General features: G+C 41.0%; 3 protein-coding genes across 7 annotated transcripts; 1 reads left to right on the forward strand and 2 right to left on the reverse strand.

Moving 5' to 3' along the window:
* Position 1: 1 nt before the first annotated feature.
* nlrc3l (NLR family, CARD domain containing 3-like) lies at positions 2-5,890 on the reverse strand. Of its 2 annotated transcripts, XM_079480991.1 has the most exons (7): positions 5,748-5,890; positions 5,541-5,634; positions 4,674-4,793; positions 4,306-4,449; positions 3,895-4,219; positions 3,567-3,813; positions 2-3,405 (listed from the first exon to the last, which is right to left on the reverse strand). In XM_079480991.1, exons 2-7 carry the CDS (start codon positions 5,579-5,581, stop codon positions 1,823-1,825), a joined length of 2,460 nt encoding a protein of 819 aa, XP_079337117.1. In that variant the 5' UTR covers positions 5,582-5,634; positions 5,748-5,890; the 3' UTR covers positions 2-1,822. The 2 variants fall into 2 exon arrangements, with proteins under 2 accessions (XP_079337117.1, XP_079337118.1); XM_079480992.1 differs by lacking the exon at positions 5,748-5,890 and having other exon boundaries at positions 9-3,405; positions 5,541-5,715.
* A 172-nt stretch (positions 5,891-6,062) lies between these two features.
* Positions 6,063-7,626, forward strand: rraga (Ras-related GTP binding A). The gene has a single exon (XM_079480993.1). It carries the CDS (start codon positions 6,265-6,267, stop codon positions 7,210-7,212), a length of 948 nt encoding a protein of 315 aa, XP_079337119.1. The 5' UTR covers positions 6,063-6,264; the 3' UTR covers positions 7,213-7,626.
* Positions 7,627-7,735: 109 nt separating this feature from the next.
* On the reverse strand, positions 7,736-15,533 carry LOC306908276 (uncharacterized protein). Of its 4 annotated transcripts, none has more exons than XM_079480989.1 (22): positions 15,408-15,455; positions 14,886-14,935; positions 14,737-14,822; positions 14,566-14,645; positions 14,054-14,139; positions 13,414-13,485; positions 13,243-13,333; positions 12,944-13,076; positions 12,568-12,704; positions 11,961-12,072; positions 11,574-11,691; positions 11,352-11,492; positions 11,121-11,234; positions 10,378-11,019; positions 10,182-10,306; positions 10,081-10,117; positions 9,400-9,556; positions 9,174-9,283; positions 8,780-8,944; positions 8,601-8,684; positions 8,188-8,406; positions 7,736-8,068 (listed from the first exon to the last, which is right to left on the reverse strand). In XM_079480989.1, the coding sequence occupies exons 2-22, from the start codon at positions 14,925-14,927 to the stop codon at positions 8,051-8,053; spliced, it is 2,769 nt and encodes a 922-aa protein (XP_079337115.1). In that variant the 5' UTR covers positions 14,928-14,935; positions 15,408-15,455; the 3' UTR covers positions 7,736-8,050. The 4 variants fall into 4 exon arrangements, with proteins under 4 accessions (XP_079337115.1, XP_079337114.1, XP_079337113.1 ...); XM_079480988.1 differs by having other exon boundaries at positions 13,991-14,139; positions 15,408-15,445; XM_079480987.1 differs by having other exon boundaries at positions 14,737-14,935; positions 15,408-15,533.
* Positions 15,534-19,889: the final 4,356 nt, after the last annotated feature.

Below are 19,889 nucleotides of genomic sequence, written 5' to 3' on the forward strand. Positions count from 1 at the left end.
CAACAGTCTTCAGAATGGTTTAATACGTGTATTTAAAGTTTAACACAGCTATAACTTTAATGAATGTGTATTTCATTTGTTTAAAGTAGCTTTTTAAAACACAACCTTCATCTAAGCAAAACACCTGTTTATCTTACTTCTGTTTGTAGTCTCCTTTAAAAACACATACACTCAAATGTTTCTGGATCTGTAAACACAACATTTTATTCTGGAGCATACATTTAAAACAATGACACATAAAATCCCTAAACAAACTGAAAAAAATCACATGTATGCCCAGTTTCAGAGACTAGGCTTTAAACTAGTCCCAGGCCAAAAGGAAAGTTTAAGATGAAAGTTTGAACTGAAAATAACTTGCCCGGACATATTTAAATGTTGTTTTATGTTGCCATTGTTTTAACTCGAGATGCACACCAGTTAGCGTTGGACGGTATACCGGTTCATACCAAATACCGGTGTGCATTTTTTTCTGATATACATTTTTTATATACCGCATCACCGGTAGGCCTATATAGCTTTAACACGCAGCGCGCACTGGGGTTCCTTTTCACTGTTGCATTGTGACCGGTGTAGCAATTGTAAGTTCAAATTACGTTATAGTAAATATCACGAGCAAACCGTGTTCCCCTTATACCTGCTCAATATAAGATTATAACAATGCGCTTCTAGTTTTAACTGTTTCTCTGTATGCTATGATGATTGACAGGTAGGAGGATTGCCAGCAAGATGCCTTTGTTTAATGAAAAAAAAATGATTTCAGGAAATCATGAAGCCAATGTGATTATGTAAAACACAGTAGACATCACATGCTTGTGTTACTGGTATATTGTTACTATTTTGTATTCAACTATTCAAACAGCCCGTGGTATTTATTTTCGGGTTGGTGCACATTCTCTTGAGGTTGGGAGCACCAGTGCTGCCCATAGATATGGGAAAATGTTATTTTCGAGCGCTGTTCTGTTATGTATGCAACTTATCTTTGCATGCTATTCAGTTTAAAGAAGTCTGAACTTCGCAGTTATTGTAGGGGAAGGGGATTGTTTACATTGTGTAGTTGCAAGTTGTTTGCGAAATTTGCACAATTGAAATAGTCCTGGATCTTGTCTGTGAAACCAGTCCCCTGAGACTTTTGTGTCTACAAAAGGAAATGCCATTTGAATGAAAACATTACATACTCATTTGACAGGAACATGGACGCAAATGCTGTGACCTCTCATTTAGTACACAAGTCAGATGCATCAAGGCAGCATTACAAAGTATTTTTAAACATGTGACACATACAAACAGATGATTAGTGTGTATTGCTGAGATTTACACAACCACTAGTGTGTCCAATGTCTGTTAAAGTCAGGGAACGTGTGCATCATATTATTAAGAGGTGCTTTCTTTTGTTTTTAAATGTTTTCGTTTGTTATAAACAAAAAAGGTTACATCATTAGATTAAGCAAAAGAAGCTAATTGAAATGTTATGCTCACACCACCAAAACGATTTGAAGAAACAGTTCACCCAACAGTTAAGAATGAATTAGCCTGGAAGTGGTAACTTCATAAGGCCACACTCTTATGACCTTCATCCACTGAACACAAGATAAATACAAAGCAATGAAAAGAACAGTGACTAGAGATTGGTCAAAAATATGTTTTGGTGCCACTGATGTCAAGTTTCTGCAAGCACAAATGAGATTTGCGAGCTGCAGGAAAGTTCATCGGTTAGATTTAGTTCTGTTCCTTACAGAAAGCTGTTATAAAATAGCTGCCCCCCCAAAACACACCTCGGTCATCTACAATGTGTAACACAGTCCTTCTTTTTTCTACTCAACTCTCATCCATCTTTTCCTTCCTCCAGTTCAACCAGACACAATTCCAGATTCCCGCACCTCTCAGGATGAGCGTTTTCTCTGATCTTCTTATTGATGTATTTAACCACATCTTCCATCCCTTTGGGTTTGGGATGATAGTGCGGGAGCAGGTATCCACGCAGGTTGTCCTCTGTTCCCAGCGTCACCAGTCCGAGCAAAAAACGCAAGAACAAATCGAACTGTCCTCTCTTAGAGGCCAGCGCTTGGTCGATCGCTGTACGGTACAGGTCGATCATCGGCCGATCCTTGCTCAGCATCTTTGTTAACAGGCTTTTGTGTGAGTCCATTACGTTTTTCCCTTGTTTCCTAAACGTGACGTACGCGTACATCGCCGCCATGAACTCCTGGATGGTGTAGTGCACAAACTTGAAGACCCACGTCTGCTGGTCATCGCTACTTCTCCTGACCTCGGTGGTGAGTTCATCCCGAGAGTCCAAATCCTCAAATGTTAGTTCCACGGAGTGCAAATCCTTCACGCTGAACTCTTCCCGTTCCTCGAGAATCATGCGATATGACATCTTTCCCAGCTTCTCCAGAAATAGCTTGTCTTCATCCCTCCACCTCTGTGCCTCCACGCTCAATCCGCGATACCTCTCGAATGACCTGTTCATCTGGATGATGACGTATTGCAAATAGAACGTTGTGAGGGCAGGCAGACGTCCACCATATTCAGGATCACGGAATCCACGCTCGAACACGTATGCCACCATCCAACTAAATAGGGGAAGGTGACAGATGATCTGGAGGGTTCTGGAACGCTTTACGTGGTTCCAAACCTTCCTACCGAGCTCCGGGTCTTTGGTTCGCTTTGTGAAGTAGATTTCCTTCTGGGCGTCCGTGAGCCCTCTTAACTCCACGTACCTGCTGATGAACTGCGAGGGGATTTTGTAAGCGGCGGCCCTGTGGCCGGTGATCCAAACTCGGGCGTGAGAAAGCATCGTGCCTTTAATCAGACTGGTCAGCAGAGCGTCCACGGGAGCTTTTGTAGCCACGCTTGTAATGGCTTCGTTGCTTTGGAAGTTAAGTGGGAACTCACAAAGATCTAAAGCGTCGATAATGAACAGAATCAAGCAGTCTTCCTTCTCTATGAATCTGATGCTGTCAGCCTCTGGGAAAAACGTGGCAAGCATCTGTAGGAAGGTCTGATCGCCCTCTTTCCCAAGGTGTAATTCCTTCCCTGCCAGTGGGAACACAAACTGAAAATCCTGATTGGTTTTTCCCTCCTTCCAGTCAATGATGAAGTTGTTCACAGCCACTGTCAGCCCTGAAGCAGGAATTCCGGTCATCATGATTGTACGAACGTCGCTGGGGTCATTGGGGAGGGGTCGGAAGATGTCGCTAGCTCTTATTACGGTCTCCTGGATTGTGCTTTCTGTCCTGCGCACCTCATGTTCAGTGTTTACAGGGTCCCCGTTGCCTCTGATGACAGTCAGAGGTTCAGAGTAGACTTCGCTGATGTACCGCTGCTGACCCGGACGGCAACAGCCTTCATACAGACAGTAATATCGCCTGTCAAGGTCCAATCTCAATTCATGTTGCAACAAAGCTGAAGAGAAACGAAAAAGAAAATAGGAAAGAATGAGGTTGTTTAGTTCAGTAAAGAGTTGTATTTACCCATTTAGATTGACATGAAAGAAAGAGGTCAAGGTTTCATATTAGAAAAACAACAGCTTCAACATTTTAGATTGGATGTAAATGCCAGTTTACCTCTTCTACAGGTCTTCTTTAGTGTGTTAGCGAGCTCATCCTTTTTTATGTTAAGGAGTGATCGTATAGTGAGATACATCGCCTCTCCTTCACCGCAGAGCTCAATGAGTTTATCTGCCAGATCCAACACGTCAGTTAGGTCAGCGATCGTCGAGTAGTCAGCCTCAAATCTGTAATGGCCGCACAGATTTCGCTTAAAATAAGCCAGTTCAGTTTGCTTCAACGGTCTGAGACTCGTCACCATGGCCTGAAAAAGACAAGTATAAATAAATTGAACACATGCAAAGGAAAAATTGCATGTTGGAATTGTATGTTTTTTCTTAGTCACCGTTAAAAGATGACTCAGTGTTAGTGACCGATGCTTGTGACGAAACTGAAGACCAACGCCCTCTGGGGGAGGAGGCGGAGGCTCCACTGGCTCACTGAAGCCCGCATCTAAAACAATTTCATCATAATCATCACTCGTCTCCATCTCCTTCTTGTCCTCCTCCTGCACCTCCATTGCACCGCATTCGTTCGGCTGCTCCTCCACGTGTGTCTCACTGAACTCGGTTTGTCTCTCGCTCTGTGCATTATCCAGTTCTCTCTCTGTTCGAATGTTGCTCCGCACCTCAGACCCCACTGCCACCATGTGCTCTTTGTCCACGCTGGACCTAGTGTCATCGTTACAAAATGTAAAGAAATGAGAGCTGAATGCTTTGGGTGAACTATCACCAGCATGTAATGTGCTTGTAGTTACCTGTGTTGGACTGGGAATGTTTCCGCACTGAGTCCGCTGGACGCATGTTTCAAGAACACTCCCTCTCTGTGTACACTGGACTGATTTGTGTGTGTACGCTCCGTTATCACTGTCTCTGGCGATTCTGGGCGCTGCAGCATTAAACTGTATAAACAAAGACTTGTATATATGACAACACATCAACACACATGTAGTGAATATACTGAGGTGTATGCGCTTCTGCATTTTGTGTATTGGCTTCCTCATTCACAATCAATTAATTATCAATTTCTTCGGTCTGACAGAATGTTTAATAATGCACTTTTGAAAATGACCATGCAAAAATGGGAAGGTTTCCCAGAAAGTGTGACTGTGTATAGCAGCTTTACCCCGCAGCTCCCTGGATGACTCTGATCGTTGATGCTGGAGGATCATCAAAGTCATCCATGTCTTCTGGCTCGTCACTCATCATAGATCCATAACTGCTGGGTGGCCGGCCCCTCATGTTCCTAACAATGTTACAATTGAATGTTAAAAACAAAACTAACAACCCAATAACCAATAACTATCATTTACACAACTACATCAGACCACTTTGTCTTTGTAGAACATTGTTTGTGCAAGGAAAGAAAAGTTGTTTAGAGACGTATCGGTATTCATGCAAGCCTGGGACCGATCTGAACAAGCCATGGAATAACTAGAGAAGAGTCGATCAAAAATCATGTGTCTGCATGAAGATTTTTATGGAATAAAAGACTTGAAACAGAAACATCTCTGACAGTGAGAATGATTTCTCTTGAACAAAGTGGCTTGACACCGGATCAGTCAGATTAGGTTCCAAAAAGTCTAATGGTAGAAAAAATCAAGCATTAATCCCACAGATGATCTATATGACAAGCCAACAGCTCTCCAAACCAAAAATGAACCCCCGAAAATACATTTGTTCTAATGTTTTGTAGAAAATAAGCATGCAGTATTGTTATTTGTGCTTGAAATAATATAAAAACAACATAATGACTTCAAACCTCAATTAAAGTGCTCAGGAACAATATGCTATATGATGTTACTGTAGAATAATTGTATAAGACATCAGGTCAAATATTTCTCGCAAAAGGTTTGTTGCACCTGTTTTTCTTCGTCCTTCCTGTAATTTGCACTACTGACATTTATTTTACACCACGTTCTGCGCGTTTTACGTCTGCTTAAGATGGTTTGACAAGACTTTACCCGGATCAGCAACCTGTAAATACACTCACCCCTCCACTTCATTATCACTGTCTTCCCCCATATCACTCATGATGAAGTTTGATGAATCCTTATGAACTCATGAGTCAGACTTCGACACGGTTCCTGTCGTTGAAAAGAACACATACATTACGTTACATGCAATGAGGAAATTATTGTTCAGCATATCGGAACTAATTCGGTACCTCAACATTGAAGTAACGTGAAAGCATAGTTACCCAAATAATTTATAAGACAGCCCAGCGTTAAATGTGTCTCTTTAACGAGTTCTTTATATTTATTTATGTTTTAACACTGTTCGCGGCACTTTTCTGCTGTCCGACATTGGATCTACCCGGAACCGCCTCAGCACTTTAGTCATAGGAATATACGTCAGATTTAAAAACACAGGTAACATGCGATGCTTATTTTCACGAAAAATGTGGTTGTTTAACATAAAATTACATGTAACAAATCATTAAAAATACATTAAGGGCCATTTCACATCGTTACGATGAAGTATACATGTCTATGTAAGCGATTTAAAGACATTGTGATCAGGCACTAAATCGAGCAGCCCTCAAAAGTCTTTCAGCCAATGAAGCAATCGCACCGGGGTCCCGAAACGCTTCATGTGACTGCGCCACTTCCTGTCATACGCCCGTGACGCAATTTTACTTTCGCTTTCGTGCGAATCAGCTGACGAACGTCGATCCGAAGTTCGATCGTCGTGTACGGGAGACGGTGAAGCGGGAAATGTCCAGCACAGCCATGAAGAAGAAGGTGCTGTTGATGGGGAAAAGCGGCTCGGGAAAGACGAGCATGCGGTCGATCATCTTCGCGAACTACATCGCCAGAGACACCCGCCGTCTCGGAGCCACAATAGACGTCGAGCACTCTCACGTTAGATTCCTGGGCAACCTGGTGCTGAACCTGTGGGACTGCGGCGGCCAGGACACGTTCATGGAGAACTACTTCACGAGCCAGCGGGACAACATATTCCGCAACGTGGAGGTGCTGATCTACGTGTTCGACGTCGAGAGCCGCGAGCTGGAGAAAGACATGCACTATTACCAGTCGTGTTTGGAAGCCATTTTGCAGAACTCGCCCGATGCCAAGATCTTCTGTCTCGTGCACAAGATGGACCTGGTCCAGGAGGATCAGCGAGATCTGATCTTTAAAGAGCGCGAGGAGGACCTGAAGAGACTGTCCCGTCCGCTTGCCTGCACCTGCTTCCGGACGTCCATCTGGGACGAGACGCTGTATAAAGCCTGGTCGAGCATCGTTTACCAGCTGATCCCGAACGTGCAGCAGCTCGAGTGCAACTTGCGCAACTTTGCGCAGATTATCGAAGCGGACGAGGTGCTGCTTTTCGAAAGGGCCACTTTCCTGGTGATCTCGCATTATCAGTGCAAAGAGCAGCGCGACGCGCATCGCTTCGAGAAAATCAGTAACATCATCAAGCAGTTCAAGCTCAGCTGCAGTAAGTTGGCAGCATCTTTCCAGAGCATGGAAGTGCGCAACTCGAACTTCGCAGCCTTTATTGATGTGTTCACGTCCAACACCTACGTGATGGTGATCATGTCTGACCCGTCGATACCCTCGGCTGCTACTCTCATCAACATCAGAAACGCCCGGAGGCATTTTGAGAAGCTGGAACGGGTGGACGGGCCGAAACACAGTCTGCATATGCGCATGCGCTAGACGCGCACTCCACACTTCTGTGTCGAGCGTTTTCTTTTCTTCAGATGTTCAAATTGTTTCTCTCAGTGCACAAACGTTGCAGTGGATGTGGTCATTATATGACGATCGGTCCCGTTGTCTTTTAAATCATGAGTTGTGCCATACAGTGACTTAAAGGTTGCATACATCAGAAAGTAAAACGAACTATTGTTTGCATTTTTTCATGTGTGTCCTTTATACACATTCTGATGTCTTTCAGCATGATCATAGCTGGTTGTAATTAAGCAATGACTGTTTCTCCACTTAAAAAATACATTCAGCAAATGTGAAAAACAACGAGTCGAATGTTGATGAAGTATGCTTCTGATGGAAATTATTTTTGCATCCTGTTTTTTCTTTGTAGAGGATGTCAAAAAATAAATATTATACGTTTGATGTGTATTGTTTGATTTCACACAAACATTCTCCATGCTGTGGCACAGTAAGGACACGCCATCATGTTGATGTTGACCGTTTGCTTTTACACAAACACAGTGAGGTATTTAGTGACGTAATTATTTAATTTTGTATGCTGTACAGTGCGATAGGTGTTTGGTAAATGTGAATGGAACGTGACACATAACATTCAAATTTGAAAAGTAAAACAACACGCAAATCCAGTTTTAAAAACCATCCATTCCACACTTAACAACAGGATTATTTTATTTACCATGTAGCATTTATTTGTTTAAGAAGGAAAATGAAACCTCAACGAAAGACCTTAATACAAAAATATACAAAACAGGTTTATTTCAAATGAAATACATTTAAAATAATCACATTTATAAAGGTGACAGAAGATAAACGGGGGAAAAGGTCATCAATTTCTTGTGGATGTCTGTGAAAACAGAAGTTGGTGTAAGAGAAGGTGTCCTCCATCAATAAATAATGCACCACCAAACATGAAGTTGAATTACAAACAAGACCTCCACATTATGGGTGTCAGGCTTGTTTTACCTTCTTGACACTGGAGGATTTGAGAGGCTTGTGTGAAGTCTTTCTCACTGCTGAGACTCTGGGAGATCTGCTGTTAGCAGTGGTGGCCGTCGAGCGCAGGGATGCTGTGGCAGATTTGCAGGCGTCATTACAGATCTTACCACGATGCAGCAAACTGCCACCACCATTGGCTTTTGGAGCATTAGGAATTGTGAAAGTCACAGATTCCATTTGCTTAGCCTAGAGATGAAAGAGTTTAGATTTTTACTGGTATTTCTTTGTGGAAACGTTTTAAATGGGAGAAACTACTGAGTGCACCTTTCAATAGTTGGTTTATAGTATAGTATAGAATAAGCATTTCTGAATCTATGGTGTAAGTGAAATTTAGCGGTGCATATTTAAAGCATTAAATATACGCATAAACAAACACTCACCTGAGAGTTCAGGTGTGTTTTCTTACTGTTCACACGCCTGCCTTTAGTTGACGTCTGAGAGAAGCAGTTTGTCAGATCCTTCACCTGTGGAAAGAAACAGGATTTTCGACTATAATCCATATACTGCCAGGTAAAGAAACGAAAAATCAACAAATCAATTAACGATTATATCTATAAACCTCAGATGTGGCTGTCCGCCGGGATCCTGGGCATTTACGAGCATGTGGGCTGCGTGTGTGTTGTGATGCACGCAGGTGTGAAGCAGCAAGTTGAATGGTCTCTCGAGGGTCACCCATCCGCATGTCATCATCCGTTATTGTGAAAGAAGGAAGTCCAATATTGGGCTACAGAAGATCATGAAACCAGATTATACCAATGGTTAAAAATAAAAGATGATTTAAATTGCTTATTACATTTCCACGTTTGTCTGATTTCTTTGTTCAAAGTGGCAGTGTGAGACTGTCTCTTTTTTTATCAGGACACATGCTGAACCCATGGTTCAGAATCATCCCAAGCTGTAGCGGTTCCTTCAATCCCCCATCAATAGATGTACTGTGCAATAGCATGTCATACCCTGGACTCCAGTGAGTAGCTGCTCTTCAGATGAGGCAGACAAGCTTTGTTCCTCTCCTGCAGTTCAGCGATGCGCATCCAGTCATCAGCAGTGCGTTCAGGTTTATTCTCTGTCAGACATATCAATCTATGAAGATGTATACTGTATATGTTCAATAATGTGCTACATAGAAAAAACAAAAGGCAAATGAGATTTGAACTGTCTGCATTTCTGCTATATCCCGACCTTGAGGTTCATTTGTTTTAGATGAAGTTGCTGTGACATCATTTTCCTTGAAGATATTTGTGGAGACGGGTTTATAACGTTGGGCCGCTTGGTTGTGCTGATATCGGGCAGGATGTAGGTTTAAAAATGATTCCTCCACTTCAACACTCCCTGGTGTCTTTTAAACAACAATAATGGCAATTATAAATAAAAGCTTTAAAATCTCCACCTGTTACCTGAAGAAAAGAAATGTCTTACAAGCAATAAGTTAATTTTATTAAATGAACTTCTGTGAAGTTCAAGTATTTTAACTTTATGTAAGACGTAAACTAATATGAGTGTACTAGTGGTGTACTAGGTAAGTGTACTATTTCAATACCACTTAGGACTGCATTGGCACACTTTTTAGTTTTTAAAAGTATACCTTAAATGTACTTAAAGTGTAATGGTAGTGAACCATAAGTACACAACTAGTTTACCAATGTTTCTCACTACAAGTGAACTTAATCAAAAGTGCAAACTGTATTGAAAGTACACTGTATACCTTAAATTGCCTTAATACTTAATTTTATCCCAGTGAATGTAAAATCAACCTGTTAACATCCCAAGTGCAGAGGAGACAACAGTTGTGTGTATCCCAGCATGCTCCACCCCAGTCACTGTGATGATAAACTGACTGATTCATTGCTCAGAACAATGTACCTGTGGGGTCCTGTTCTCACCAGACTCTGCCCAACAGCTGATCAAGAAAAATGACTGAAAATCAATGCAAAACTCTGGGATCTGTTGACTTGTGAAGGTACCTGTCAGCATTGAACTCGCACTCGGAGCTGTCAGCGCTGGTGTCCTGCCATGTCTCTGGCACTCTGAGGAAGTGAATGTCATCACCCATCATCTTCGCTCTCAGACGCTTGTTAGAAAAGTTCACCTGAAACATACAGTTACACATGAAAAAAGGAAGAAAACTACAAAATATACAATTATTAGCTGTAAACTAACTTCTGTCTCCAAGCGTTTGACCTTGGCTCCCTGCTGGTCTCGTTCCATACGAGCCAGCGACAGTCCTGTCTCCAGAGCTTTGATTTCTCGTCTGCTGGTTTCTAGGGAGTTCTCAAGAGACTTGTTCATCTCCTGAGCCTCCGTCAGCTGCTGTTTGTTTACGCTGTAATGTCGTAATCTTTCCGACATCATCTTCAGCTTCTCCAGAAGCTCTTTACACTGCTGCTCCCATTTTCTGGCAATATTTTTAAGAGCAAGGATGGAGTCGCTTTGTTTCTCCACCTTCAACTTGAGTTTATCTCGAAGCCTCTCTTGACTCTTCATCTCATCCTGAAGAGAATTTACACAAGCTTCTCGCTGTTGCTTCTGCAGTTTGTTTTCATTGTTGTGACAGATCTGCTCTTTCAGACGGGTTACTTCAGCTGACAGCGCCAACATTTCCTCTTGTTTCTTTGATGCAGTCACAGCAGCACAACATAGCTCCTGCTGAAGTTTCTTAATAGTGTCCTCATGGTCTTTACGCATGATTTTGATTGTATTGTTTATTTTAATGTCACACTCAGTCTTTTCATTATCCTTTATGGATATTTGAGCTGTCAGTTCCAGGATTTGGGTTTCGAGGCTCTCAATTTTGGTCAATGCCTGGCATATTCAATTTTTTTATTTTTTAGAATAGCTCCAACAAATAGTTTCAAGTGTTTTAAGAACAAAATGTTATTTAGGAACAGAAAAGAACATCTCACCTCCAAACTGGGTCCCAGAACCTCTCCGCTCTCCTGAGATTGAGCTTTCTGAAGTTCATCCTCCAGAACTGAGATCTTTCCCTGAAATATCTGAACGTGTTCAATCAGGACCTCCTGAACATAGATGACATGAGAAAGAAACATTGACATATTTTTGTAGATGCTTTTATCCAAAGTGACTTAAGTTATAGATTTATCACGTGGCTTTACACAAGTTTTAAAACGATTCACCTTGTGTGTGACGGCCTCACTCAACTCTTTCTCTAGATACTCGCTCTTGTCCTTCCATACAGACTGTGACATTTCATGAGCCAGTGTGAGATTAGCAATCTCCTCCTTGGCTCTTGCCATTTGAGCGAAAGCATTTCGCACCTGATGGGACCCGACACAGATGAGAGTCGACCAAATCTGAAGTTTTAAGCAGGACAACAGAAGGCGAGAACTAAATCTCACCTGAGAAGCAAGAGTCACATTCTCCTCTGTCAGCTCATCAATCTTCTTCTCTTTCTGAGAGCTGCTGGTTTTAAAATCTTGACATTGTTTTACAACCTCATGCACTCTTTGGACCAGACTGTAAAGAACATTTAAGTTATGCACATTCTCGATGTATAAAACTAAATTTCATTGGTTTAATACAAAAAATACAACCAGTAATTCAAACTTTAAGGGATAGTTTCAAAGCTTTACAAATGTATTTGTTCTGTTTTACACACACAAAAATAAATTTTTTGAAGAATGTGGGATTCTGCCTCAGAACTGTCTGGTTACATTAGATGATGACAGAATTGGTTTGGGTGAACTATCCCTTTGAGGTCCCTGATGATGAATTTCCTGTCTCACCTGTCATTCTTTTCCTGGAGTTCCAGCACTCTGGCATCATGGTCTGTCTCTATTTGTCCAGTTTTCCGCAGCAGACAATCCAGCCTGTGATGCAGCTGAGAGATGACACCCTCTGAGGATTCAACATTCAATAGTTTGAATGAAATCGCACAGTGGTTTTTATCAAATTGATGACAAAAAGCATATACATGAGTGCAATGGACATTACAAAACAAAACACGGTCACATACATAAAGGAATCAAGAACTCATTTTAAAACAGGCGTACAACAACTAATAGCTGACAAATCAAATTTCAATAGAATAAAAACTAAAATTTGTTTTGGATCATTTCAGTTTCGGATTAAATAAAAAAAATTGCTTTGAGCATAAAGATCGATTTCTGTTTGTTCAAATGAAAAGTTATCAACAAACGTATAATATTTAAATGTATAGCGTATATGTTCACAAATGTGAGTTTCTACGGATGAGAAAATACTTTTTCAACAAAACACAGGATATAAAATTGGATTTTGTTTAACTTGATTATCGAAAAACAGGCATTAGTTAAACTGAACAAGAAAATAAACTGCAACATCAGAGGTGACGGGTGGCCGTGTCTGAGGTACCTTTCTCTGAGATGATGCTGATCTGATTGGCCAGTTCTTTCTCCAGTTCGTCTCTCACGTCACCTGCATTCGCCAGTTCTTTCCGGAGCCTTTCCAACTGGAAGTGCGGCATACTCGTTGTGTCCTGCACCGGAGAGCTGGAGATCATACATGTATGAGCATGATTTAGTAATTTATCATTCAGAAGAGACTGGGTATATTTCAGAAGACTCTACTGCTGAAGCGTCCGGCAGGCAGAGGCTCATGGCTGGTCTAAAAGTTACAACACTGGCTAAGATCTAAACATCTCATAACTGTAGTGGACAGAAGGCATCAGAGTAAAATGAAATATTGTTACCCACAGTAAGCGAGGTTTAGCATCAGACCGGGAACCCACCTGACCGAGGTGCAGGCCACTGTCAACAGCCTCTGATACTGAACCCTGCTAGGGCCAAAGAACCAAGACTCATCACCAGTGAAAAATGGTGAGTTGATACTGCTCTCGCTGCTTGAGGATAAATTTAAAACAGCTACAGACAGAGAGACATAGAAACAAATAATATTAATTTAAATATAATAATTTACACTTCACTCTTGAAAACATGGATGTATTCATTAAAGTATTATACAGAGTATTTATTCAATTGTCAAAGGCATTGAAAATCATGAAAAATCCACACAGTGTCAATAACTTACAGTCTTTGGTCAGAAACTTATCTAGGCCTTCATCTAAAGAAAGACCATCTACATCGTCTTTAACAAACCGAAACATGGATGCCATCATCAGCTGAAATAAGACAGAGAGAGAGAGATTGTGTCACCAAACAAAGTGTCACAGAGCCCCATAAAACAACGACGATCCCTTACCTCTGACTTCACATCTAAGTCAGGTACCAGGTTGTGTTCTTTAAAACCACAATAACAGAGCACAAGAAGCACCTGTGCACATACACATACAGTATAAATACATATTAAAGGGATCCTGGACTCAAATTACACCCCTTCGGGTTCCAAATGGGTATAGACTTCTTTGTTCTGATGAACACATAGAAAGATATTTGGAAGAATGCTTATAACCAAACATATATTGCCCCACATTGACTCCCATAATAGAAAAAAAACTTTACCGTTTTGTCCCGTTGAACACAAAAGACGACATTTTGAAGAATGTAGGACAGCAAACAGTTCTGGGGCACTTTTGACTACCATTGTATTTTTTCTACTATGGGAGTCAACGGGGGGCAAAAGCTGTCTGGTTAGAAGCATTCTTCCAAATATCTTTCCCCGTGTTCATCAGAACAAATAAATGTATACAGATTTGGAACAACTCCAAGGTGAGGAAATGATGACAGAATTTCGGGTGAAGTATCCCTTAAAATAGTTTAGTGTTTAAATGATTTCGATACTGCCTACATTTATACATCCAGACAAAAACAGATCTTACTATAGAACCTTGCATATCAGCTGTGACCGGCCTCTTTTTCAGTAATACTGAGGAAAAGCACACCTTGGCGAGCTGAAGCTCCGGGTCAATTTCTTGAGTGATCTTCTGTGAGATGAGGGAACTTTGTCTTCTGCTGAAATGAAAATCATCTGTGAAGAGATGATATTCAGGTAAGCAGAGGTTTACGATCTGAAATAATTGTGTGGAACCATCGCACAGAGTACCCAAGCACTCTACAGGCCCTGTCGGTAGGAACCAGCATCACTCTGTGTGGCGTCCAGGACTACAGCACTGTTCGGCTCAGCAGCCACATTTGGACCGACCACAGTTTGCTTTCAATTTTTTGAATGTTCGTCTGGATTCCACATATTAGTGGATTTTCATGAACACCTGGGATCGAACATGCAACCTTCGTGTCAGCAGGTCAGCCTCTTTAACCACTGAGCCACCATCACCCTCTCCATCCCATCCCATAATTTACATGGTCAGTGTCTACTCGCTGCCCTTTTCCTCGAGTGTAACAAAAATGTTTGCATTTAAAACTTTTTAAATGGATGTATGTGACTGTAACTCACCCTGCAGTATGTTTATGATGATTTCTAACGTCTCAGAAAACGGTGGCACAAACATGGTTTCACGGGGCACTTTCCCCTGTCTACAGAAAACACCAACACAATGCAAAAAACCATCACAAGCAATATACTGTAACGCATGTCTGGGGTCTTTGAGTTAAAATCCCAGCTCACACTTTGTAGGTAAACCTCCGGAGTTGATGTCCATCTTTCACATCAATAATTTTCCCAAAAGGCTCCACTGGACAAAGGCTGTTGATCTGTCCAAATAAACACTGGTTATGCGAAACATTATGGGGTGACGGTTTTAAGACGTGACTTACCCACGACAACAGTGCTTCTTCCTTTCCTTTACTCAACTCCATAACTCACACTAAAACAAAACAGCATTATCACACAGGTTGCAATATGTATTATGTTCTAGTTCCAGAACAGATTAAAATGTTTCATAGAAAAACGGTTTAATACGGTAAAGCTGAACTAAATAAACAAATGAAATATGGTGAACCAATAACAGCATAGCCTATGTTCCATAAACAGGTTTATATACAGCAATTTTCACATAACAGGTAAACATAGACAGGGATGCATTTTGCTGCATAAAGCTCTAACAAAGACTTATTCAGTCTCTTAAACAATCTGTACTATGACACAAGTACTTATAAAGCGTTGGATATGTGGATCAAAGAACGCATATAAAAGATTGGTTTACAACGTAAGCACGACGTTAAAAATCTTGACATAATAAAGTAATTAATTATTTGCACATGCAAATGTAAAGATGAGATTTAAATGAATCGTTGATAAGTGTGTCCTAGACTATCCAAGACAGTATTAATACTTACCACACATGTAAAATAGTGCGTCAGGTTTAACTGTGTATTATATTTGATGACGCAAGTTCCTGTTATCGCTTCTCAGTGGTTGCCGTAAATTAAGCAGCCAATAGAAAAATTCTAGCGTAGCTTTGCAGCCAATTAAATCACAGGCGCCGCATTGCGCGCTTTTACCGGTGGCTGCGATAGGTCAACGACGACGCCATATTGGAGCGGAGCAAGATTGTTCTGTAAACACATACAGGTGAACGGGGAGCGACACCTTGGGCCCGTTCTTCGTACGTCGCTTATTACATCCGAGATCAAAAGACGCATCCAAGATGACATCATCGTGCTAATCATGATCCGGCTAATTGGGTTCTTCGAACACACCTGTTGTTTATGATAAGTATCGCTGGATTGAGTTATCTGAGATCATTGCGCGTTCTTGCGTTGGTTTAAAAGGGGATATGTATCGATAGTAGAAACAATGATCAGCAACGCTGTGATTGGCTGTTCAGCATGGCTAAAGAAAACGCCCAGTTTTCCTCTCAAGCAGAACAAGAGCTTTTAATGGAAGGTTATGCCCAATTTGAACATTTAATTCAAACAAATTAAATGCATAAATGGTGTCCATGTCAGATGTTTCTATCACTTTCTACAGTATGTATTTTTGCATTTTTTATTTATTTCATATTTACTTATGTCAGAGCCACCACGGGACCCACTAGAACATGGGAACAAGTAAATGTGAGGTACAAGAATATTCTACAAAATGGTAGCCTTTACTTCTTATACAGTCCTTATGTAAAAAGCCACTGTTAAATTATGTGTCTATTTATGACAGCCACAAAGAAAAAGGCTGAAAGATTACAGGTGGTGGTGCACCCCCACAATATACCCCAGCAGAAGAGCTGGCCCTTGGGTTGAATTCAAACCGACCCGTTGTGGAGGTAGCTCTTCCTTATCCCTGGGGGCAGCTCTTCCTTATACCCAAAGCCAGGGACCAGCAGCAACACCTACATTACTGTTAGGCTAAATGAGCTTTTATTTCTCTTAGTATACTGTAAAATGGTTTGTTGCTGCATTAAATGAATTTGGTACAGTCATTTCAAATGTTTGTGAAAGTGAAAACTAATAAACTTTGTTCATATAAAATATGTTGCCATGAGTAATTGATCACATTATTTTTTTACAGTGTAGTTAATTGTAATGACATTATTTCCCCCCCCCAAGAGTGCAACACATTGTAATACCCATTTATTTCCATTGCACGTCCTGTGAAGAAATCCTCTCAGATGACTGTCCTTTGGAGGAAGAACCTGTAAGTGCATAAATAACTTAACTATAATTTGTATATACTTGTGTACCTATTCTTTCTGTCTGCAACATGAGTTGCAGGAGTCCACACCTAGAGAAAGGTCTACAGAAAGGCTCACAGAACAGTCTGCACAAAGAACTGATACAGAGGTGGGCAGTGTTTTACTTTTGTCTTTTGTTGCATGAGGCATGTTTTGACCCTTTTTTTCACAAAATTACACAGGGTGACATCCGTTCCCTATATAAACGACATCTTTAACCAAAACTAGAGTATTTTAAGGTGAAAAAAGAGAAATAAGAGGAGAAATTGAACTTGACAACTTGAAAGAGAGAAAAATTTCACTGGAGATAGAGTTGCTTCAGAGTAAGTGCTAATACACTATTTCACACATAGTAGTATTGCTGACTTTCCATAACTATCTCTTATTGCAGGCAAAATATGACTTGCTGGCTTTTCTTTATAAATAATCTTTTAAATAAAACTCAAGAAACTAAGCATATTTGTCTTGTCTTTTATTCAGTAAAAAAATGGTGTTCCACAATTCTGTCCCGTGCAGCTCTGCTACTAGGTTGGTTCAAGTGCACTGGCTGGAGGTCATCATCAGGCTTCACCCCCACCACAGGGTTCCTCTCCTTTCTGATGGTGGCAATGTTATGCAATATGGCATATGGAACAATTATGTCACAGGCCCTGTCAGGTGCAACCCTCAGACTTTTCAGACACTGAAATCTTCCCTTTAGTTGCCCAAAGGTCATTTCAATGCTTGTCCTGGCTAGAGCTGCATTGTAACGGGTTTGTGGTCCAGGGTTTGGCTCACGGAAGGGCGTTATAAAATACTGCCTGCAGGCATAGCCCCTGTCTCCAAGCAGGATCCCGTCACAATCCCCTGTATAATGGAAAATGCAGTTCTGTTAGGCTCAGCATAATACTGTGTATAATACCGTGAGCTTGAAATGTTTGTTCCCTTACCACGTTCATATAATGTGCATAAATGTGACTCTCTGAAAATTCTTGAGTCATGTAGGCCTACTGATCCTGGCCATTTTGCTTCCACATTGGTGACATGGAGCATTGAGTCAAACACCATCGAAGAGATTTTAGTCAGTCAACTGCATACTTTTTGATTTCATTACTTTTTTCCATGAAATAATCTGGAATATTATAAATTGTAATAGTAATTTACCTGCACATTAACACTATGAACGCCCTTTCGCTTCACAAAATCCCCCTCATTATATTTATATTTTATAATTATAAAATTATATTTTGCCTGAGGGGGCCTTGATGGGGACATGTGTGCAGTCTATGGCACCAATCACGTTAGGGAACTGTTATTCATACTTATTGGCATGGTCATGATTGCATGTCATTAACAATTATAAATGTACTTGCAATAGCTAAAAAATCCTGCGGTTTTAAGTGGCTTAGAAATACAACAAAAACCCCTAAAAACTGCTTGAGCGCCAGGTAAAGTTTGCGAATGCACACAGTCTGTGGTGTTGTTAAAGCCCGACTCCTCCGTGTTAAACACGTAATGTGTGGTTCCAACAAATGAATGATGTAAATAACACCCTTACGAGAAATACGGTATCTCTCAACAATGACGCTATCGCGCTGCGCTAAATGATCCTGTCTATTCATTCGAAAAGCTCTGCGAATTATACTTGCACCTTCCGCAACAGGTTGCTGTCGTATAAATGGACAAGACATGGCTGCGACAGATTTACCTATCTCCTCCGCTTATAAAGCCGCAATCTAATCCTGTTTACATAAAGTAAGCCTGCTCCCGAGCAGGTTCAAGCTTACGGACCTGTTGCTATGACAGCAAGTCCAGGATGAGCGTCCAAGAACCGAACAATCCAAGATCATGCCAAATCATCAACAATCAAATCCAGCTAACCGAGTTAGCGACGTACGAAGAACGGGCCCCTTGTCTGGATAAAACTCCCATAAGGGCTTGTGTTTACATTTCACAACCAATTTCAATTATATTAAAATTAACTCAAGTTTGTCATGGCTTGATTTAACTTAATTGGCAACTATTTCTGTGGAGACGAACATTTATTCATTTGGCAGACCCCTGTACTTCACATTTGTTTCTGATAATGTGCAATCCCCTGGGGTCGAACCCATGACCTTGGGGTTGCCAGCGCCATGCTCTACGCACTGAGCCGCAGGAAAACATATTCTGCCTTTTAAGACACATGGCTGAGACCAGTGGCGGTTATAGACAAAATTTACTAGGGGGGCCAAGGAGGGGCCAGTGTTTAACCAGAGGGGCACATTAAAAAATTGCAACAAATGATATTTAAAGATTACAAACTTTATTTTACTTTACAATCATATAAACATTTATTTTGTACAGTAGTGCAAGAGTGAGTGCAGGTGTAAAAGAGGTAGGGCCATAAAAAATGCATCCAGGGTACAACAATGTGCCATTTCCTATTGTGGACAGTTGAGTCCACACTTAACTTGGCATAACAATGCTGGATTATACCAGTTTGGCCTGAAGCTCCGTTTTCTGTCCCCCATCAAAGTGGTTGGGTATATATTCAAGATGGCAGGGCAAGACTGGTACATCATTCTTGGACTTGCTGATATCTGTAGAAAGATGTACAGTAAACACACATTTAATGACTTATGCATGTATATCGACATGTATTTCAATTTATAAGGCAAGTATTTACTTAAAAAAATAAACAGAGTCATATTGTCACAAAAAGGAATTTACAGCAGAAAGCACCATTTTAAGGACACACAGTAGGCCAACAAGGAAATTATCATTGCACTGTTTTGCAAATACTAAAGACCTTCTTCATCACAAACCTGACGGTGCAGTACTTGATCCACATGGATCAATTTTCTGTCCCTCTGGCTGTTCCCCTCTCTGTCCCTGTATATTTTCTTCCTCCTCACCCTCTTCTTCATGCTCATCACCCTCTGGAATTTCCCTCTCTGTGTCAGAGCCCTTACTTTAATCACATGCTCTCTCTCCAACCTCCACTGACTCATCTGGCTCTCCCTCTTCCTGCTCCTCAACACCTTGATTTGTTTCTCTCACTTTTTTAATTATTCGGGCAAAAAAGGATGCTATGTCAGTATATTGAAAACTATAAGCACTAGTTTCCCATATATGGAAATGCATTATGTAATATATCGCATTACATTTTGAAGAATATTCCCATATATTT

Source organism: Barbatula barbatula (genome assembly GCF_947034865.1).
Source record: "Barbatula barbatula genome assembly, chromosome: 19".
NCBI lineage: Eukaryota > Metazoa > Chordata > Actinopteri > Cypriniformes > Nemacheilidae > Barbatula > Barbatula barbatula.

Coding starts and splice junctions, on each gene's coding strand:
- nlrc3l (XM_079480991.1), bottom strand. CDS start 5,581: ATGAGTGATATGGGGGAAGACAGTGATAATGAAGTGGAGGG. Junction 4,450..4,673: donor GTCATCCAGGGAGCTGCGGG/GTAAAGCTGCTA, acceptor TTGTTTATACAG/TTTAATGCTGCAGCGCCCAG. Junction 3,406..3,566: donor AAAGAAGACCTGTAGAAGAG/GTAAACTGGCAT, acceptor GTTTCTCTTCAG/CTTTGTTGCAACATGAATTG.
- rraga (XM_079480993.1), top strand. CDS start 6,265: ATGTCCAGCACAGCCATGAAGAAGAAGGTGCTGTTGATGGGGAAAAGC.
- LOC306908276 (XM_079480987.1), bottom strand. CDS start 14,927: ATGGAGTTGAGTAAAGGAAAGGAAGAAGCACTGTTGTCGTGGGTAAGT. Junction 14,140..14,565: donor CATCATAAACATACTGCAGG/GTGAGTTACAGT, acceptor ATCTCTTCACAG/ATGATTTTCATTTCAGCAGA. Junction 13,334..13,413: donor ACTTAGATGTGAAGTCAGAG/GTAAGGGATCGT, acceptor GTCTTATTTCAG/CTGATGATGGCATCCATGTT.